At 47.8% G+C, this 4,939-nt stretch overlaps 1 protein-coding gene across 1 annotated transcript; it reads left to right on the top strand.

The window, feature by feature from the left end:
• Nucleotides 1-393: 393 nt before the first annotated feature.
• LOC116582370 (integrator complex subunit 6-like) lies at nucleotides 394-4,416 on the top strand. The gene is made up of 5 exons (XM_032329728.1): nucleotides 394-503; nucleotides 1,532-1,712; nucleotides 3,337-3,459; nucleotides 3,842-3,935; nucleotides 4,317-4,416. The coding sequence occupies exons 2-5, from the start codon at nucleotides 1,538-1,540 to the stop codon at nucleotides 4,414-4,416; spliced, it is 492 nt and encodes a 163-aa protein (XP_032185619.1). The 5' UTR covers nucleotides 394-503; nucleotides 1,532-1,537.
• The last annotated feature ends 523 nt before the right edge of the window (nucleotides 4,417-4,939 follow it).

Raw genomic sequence — 4,939 nt, 5'->3', positions numbered from 1 at the left:
CCCTCTTAACGTGACCTGCCCCTCCCTCATCTCGTCGCTTTCGTGAGATGGTCCTCTGCCGAGTAAAGGCATTTTGATGAAGGATGGTACTGCAGGCTGGGGGCTAGTGAGGCGGGAGAAGGCACCTGCGCCTGGCCGCCACCCTTCATGGGAATCTTTGTGCTGGCTGATTGCTCCTGAGCCCCACACCTACCCTTCCTTAGCTTGTATCCAGTTTTTGCCAGAATTCTGCCTTGGTTGGGGGAGTTTCTGAGAGCACGTGGCCTCCTGTTGACCCCAAGTTGGCCGCGGGCTATCGGAAGGCCCTCATCCCTTCCCCTGTCCTTGAACGTAAGTTCCTCTCCGTCGTGGGAGCTGTCACACAGTTCCAGCTTCAGAGGGAGTGTTGTTGGGCCCATCTGGACAGTGCCTGGGATGAAGCCCACGCAGGCGACTATATAAACTGGAAGGGCCCTGCCTGGCAGTGCGCAGATCTCCTCGTGGGGCCGCCCGGGACCAGCCTGGTATGTATGCTCCTTGCTTCTTAGACCCGCCAGGACCCAGCAGGAGTGGCCTGCCTCCTTCGTGGTCTGTCCTTGTCTTCCCTGTCAGGGGCCAGTGGCTGATTTCGCCCAGATGCTCAACAGCGAGCTCTCAGGGGCCAGAGGCCAGGTGAGCGGAGACATGGGTCTGGACCTTTCTACAGGGAGGCCACTCCTAGACAGCAGAGGAAGCAATCCAACTGTGGGTGTAGGCAGAGAGCCCCCAAAGGAGCCACGTGCATGCTGAAGAAATGCCTGGCTGATGGCTCAGGACACATTGTGGAGGAGGGAAGGTGCAAGATTGTGAGAGCCGGTCTGGACGGGTGGAATGCTGGCATGGTTTCTCACATTTTTCTTTAAACTCCAGTTAGGTAACACAGAGATGCTATTAGTGTCAGGTGTAGAACTGAGTGATTCCACACGTCTGTACAACAGCCAGTGCTCATCACACAAGGGCCCTCCCTCATCCCTGTCACACACATGTCCCCAAGCCCACCTCCCCTCCAGGACCCTGAGTTTGTTCTCTGCGCTTAGGAGTCTGTTTTCTGGTTTGCCCTTCTTTCCCTCGCCCCGTGGTCATCTGTTTGTTTCTTAAATTCTGCATGTGAGCAAACTCGTTTGCTGTTTGCCTTTCTCTGACGGACTTACTGTGCTTAGCATTCTGCTCTCTAGCTGCACCCACATCATTGTGCATGGCAAGATTTCATTGCTTTTGACAGCAGAGTACTATTCTGCTGTAGACGTACATACACCATGTCTTCTTTTTCCATTTATCAGTCAGTCACCAGTCTGGCTCTTCCCAGAGTTCAGCTGCTGTCGGCGATGCTGCTGTAAACATCGGGGTGCAGGTACCCCTTCAAATCAGTTTTTGTGTTCTTTGGGTAAATACCTGGTACTGCAAATGTTGGGTCATCACGTAGTTCTATGGTAACGTCCTGAGATACCTCCTTCCTCTTTCAGAGTGGTTGTTTTTTTGTCATTAATGGAACATGTTTCTTAATGCTCCTCAGGAAGTGATGAGTGATAAAGCAGAGGAGTCCGCCGTTGGGCCCAAAAGCCAAGTGAAACGTTCTGGAAAATCCATCACTCCGCCTCCATTTAAGAAAAGGCTGAGCATGCCGCTGCTGTCAGTGAGAGAGGACGGAGAGGGATCATCCCAGCCTGGGGCCTCAGCCGTGTCCTTGGAAGATGGTGAGGATGCCCTGCCCGTCCTGCCCTCCTCTCCCTGACCTGGCCCAGGGCAGCCCCGCCTCTGGCTCCTCCATGCCTCGGGGTCAGTTCTGATCAAGGTCACTGGCTTTGGGTGAGGCTGCCATTAATTTCCCAGCCACACTGGACCAGGTGATCACTCTGTCCTTCATGGAGACATTCCTGGCTCCCCAAACTCTGCATTCTACAGATGTTCTTCTCCTTTCTGATCTCCTTTCTCTCCTCTTAAGACTGTCGCAGTTCCTGAGTCCCACCGTTATACCGTCCCTCATTCCACACTGCCTCATCACTCAGCAAGGTGTTCCAGAGCTTCTGAGCTCGCGTCCTGCTTCCCCGCCTGAACGTGTGTTGCCCATTTGTTGCCGTGTACCCAGGGTGACCGTGTCCACACAGAAATCAGATCATCACATGCATATCCTGAAACCCATCATTAATTCCCCAAGCGCTCGGAACAGAGTCTCAGCTCCTGACGCTGGTCTCCAGACCGTGCACCTCCTGACCCTGCCATCCTCTCCTGCCATCTCATGTCCTCTCTGTGTCTTCCTTGCTCTCTCTGCCTCTGACCTCTGTTCCATGGCCCAGGCTTTTCCCTTTATAGGGGCCATGCGCAGCCTTCATGGCAGTCAGACCGCCTCCTCTGCATGCGCACAAGCCAGCTCTGTCTCTTGCTCCTAGCTCTGCCCCGGGGTCACCTCTTCAGAGCACCCTGCCGGACCATGCATCATGGAGGCCTCCTCTCCCTCTCTGGCTCACATCCCTGCTGACTTCTTCCTTACACAAAATCAAATTGTGTTATTCCCTTTGCTCATTGTACATGTACTTTTTGACATCCACAGTAGTTATAACTTCCAAAAGGAAAGGGTTCTTCTTCTGGTTCACTGCTGATCCCCATTGTTGTCTTGATGTTTGGCACAGAGGAGCATGAGTGAATGAAGTAGATATGTCAAACTTGGAGTAAAATAATTTGTGTTCTGAAACAAAAAAAGCCAGATGATGAAGATCATTAACTGACTGGGATTTCTAGTTATTTAGTGCTAATATCAGCCATCGTGACATCAAGTGACACGTTCAGCTCTTCCCCTTGTAGAGTGCATCAAGGGAACATTGAATCCCGAGTCCCGGGGCTCTGTGAATGTTTGTTGATTAGTTATATTGTCCAATTCTGTTTCTGGGTGTATGTGTAGTGACAAGAATAGAAGAGTCTTCTTTGTTGTATTGTTTTTCCTGAGGTCAAATTTCATACCTGATACATCTATCTTGTACATTCTCCTGCTATGAAAAGAAATATTAGAGACTGTGAAGCACATGGATGTGCGTATGGGGTTGTTGAAATGCAAATCATTGCAGCTCCTCATTCAGTGAGGTTTCCAGATGCACCTGTCGTTCACAGAATGCAGGGGGAGGGGAGGGAAAGTGGTTGATCCCCACCTGATGGCTTCTGGTCAAAATCTGATCTCCAGAGCTTTTGAATATGGCAGGAGATAGTAGTTGACACAATTAGATTCTTTGTATCGTGATGTAGCCAGAGTCAACAAGGGTGGGCTGATTCACAGACCTGGTAGTGATGCACTGGTGGGAGGAATCATTCCCAGCTGTGTCTCTGCAGATGAGCCCAAGGTCACAGCAATGTCTGTGTTGGGAGATGTGCCAGATCAACTACCGATACCAGTGAAAATCAATATGGAAATAAAGGAGCGAATAAGGAACGAAATTCAACAGTTTGGAGGAAGTAAGTAAAATAAGAATTTCTGTCCATGAAACCACAGGAAATCATTCCCATTCTATGAATCAGAATAGATTCAACTGACATCTTGAGTTTCATCCTTTGCCAGAATTTGGTTTTCCCAGTTAGAATAGTTCCTCTTCGTTTTGACTGAAATGTCCCAGTAAACCTTTTTCTCTTGTTCTTTGGTATTTCTTAATTGGTTATTGTGTACTAGATTCCATTGCTGGGTATGTTCAGATGTCTGAAAGTAAGGATGGAACGCACAGGTACTCTGTAACATTTTAGCCCTAGAATGTCTAGACTCTAGCCCTAGAGTCTCCAAGATTGAGTTCTATCTCCTCTTTGTACTTTAGAAATACTGAATTTTTTTCCTAAATATCTTCAGAATATGAAAATATCCTCAAATTGCTTGAAGGAATGCAAGGATCTCCAGAAGTGCAGAAAAAATTTGTTGTATATGCCATGAAGGAAGCGGCAAGGTGAGTGTAGGAGGAACTGTCCAGTAATGTTTCACTGCAGGGCCAGTGCACTGCTCAGTGAGGGGTGGAGTTGGGCCCTGCCTGACTTTTCTCAAACCCTGATCCTCACTCAGAGTTCGTGTTGTCTACAGTTTTTAGATTGCTATTATATGAGTCTCACTCGTTCTTCCAAGCTCAAGGAAACTTCTGGTCACACCCGAGTTTGAGGTGGGCCTTGACCTTGAACTGGCACTCTCTGTATTTACTGGATTGTCTCTTACCATGCATATGTGTTTTCGGTTCTCCTAGAAACTGAGATTCTCTTTGCATTTTCTATAGAGCGCCCTGCAACATCGGTTCTTTGGGTATCATTTGGTTAACAACTTGTCTCTTTATTTTCAGATATGAAAGACAAGACTTAATAAGTCAACTTGGGAATGCTCTAGATAAACTAGAATGTGACCAGTTTCTCAAGAAAGATATTGGTTCCCTAAACTTATAGTCCTGTTATCACAATCTTCCATGAGAAAGCAGAACCAGTTGGCTGTCTTGGAATGCAACCAGATATTGTTGACTCCTCCTAGCAAGAGTTAGCTAAGAAATTGTCTTCTTGAGGCTAAGAAAAAGCACTGCAACTTCCATGTTACAAGTTTCTGTTAGTAAATGTTGGGTTTTTGCCCTAAGCATTTTGTCTGAATGGCTAAACTGGTGTTTTTCTGTTTCTTTTCCACTGCGTTTGGGGATATTATTAAGTCACCAAGTAAATATTTTTCTTTTCATTGGCATGCTCTGGAACTCACTGGTAGTTATGACTGGGTACTGTCTAACTATTTCTTATTCCCTTTGTCTGGGACAACCTCTCAGCTGGTTCTGGTGCTTGTCTTGAGGGGACGACTCATACCTTAATTCCTGGAGGGTCTGGACCAGTAGGTGTTCTGCCTGGATTGTATTGTTGAAATATCCCATTAACTAATCACAGATACCTGGGAGTACCAAGAAGAGCTCTAGACATTTCACACATACTC

Source organism: Mustela erminea, chromosome X (genome assembly GCF_009829155.1).
Source record: "Mustela erminea isolate mMusErm1 chromosome X, mMusErm1.Pri, whole genome shotgun sequence".
Classification (NCBI taxonomy): domain Eukaryota; kingdom Metazoa; phylum Chordata; class Mammalia; order Carnivora; family Mustelidae; genus Mustela; species Mustela erminea.
Note: the sequence above shows the minus strand (reverse complement) of the source record. Positions and strands in the feature narration are given on the sequence as shown.

Bases quoted from the DNA above. Each gene is read 5' to 3' on its own strand.
- LOC116582370 (XM_032329728.1), top strand. From the start codon at position 1,538: ATGAGTGATAAAGCAGAGGAGTCCGCCGTTGGGCCCAAAAGCCAAGTG. The intron at 1,713-3,336 runs GTGAGGATGCCC...GTGTCTCTGCAG, and splicing joins AGCCGTGTCCTTGGAAGATG to ATGAGCCCAAGGTCACAGCA. The intron at 3,936-4,316 runs GTGAGTGTAGGA...CTTTATTTTCAG, and splicing joins GCCATGAAGGAAGCGGCAAG to ATATGAAAGACAAGACTTAA.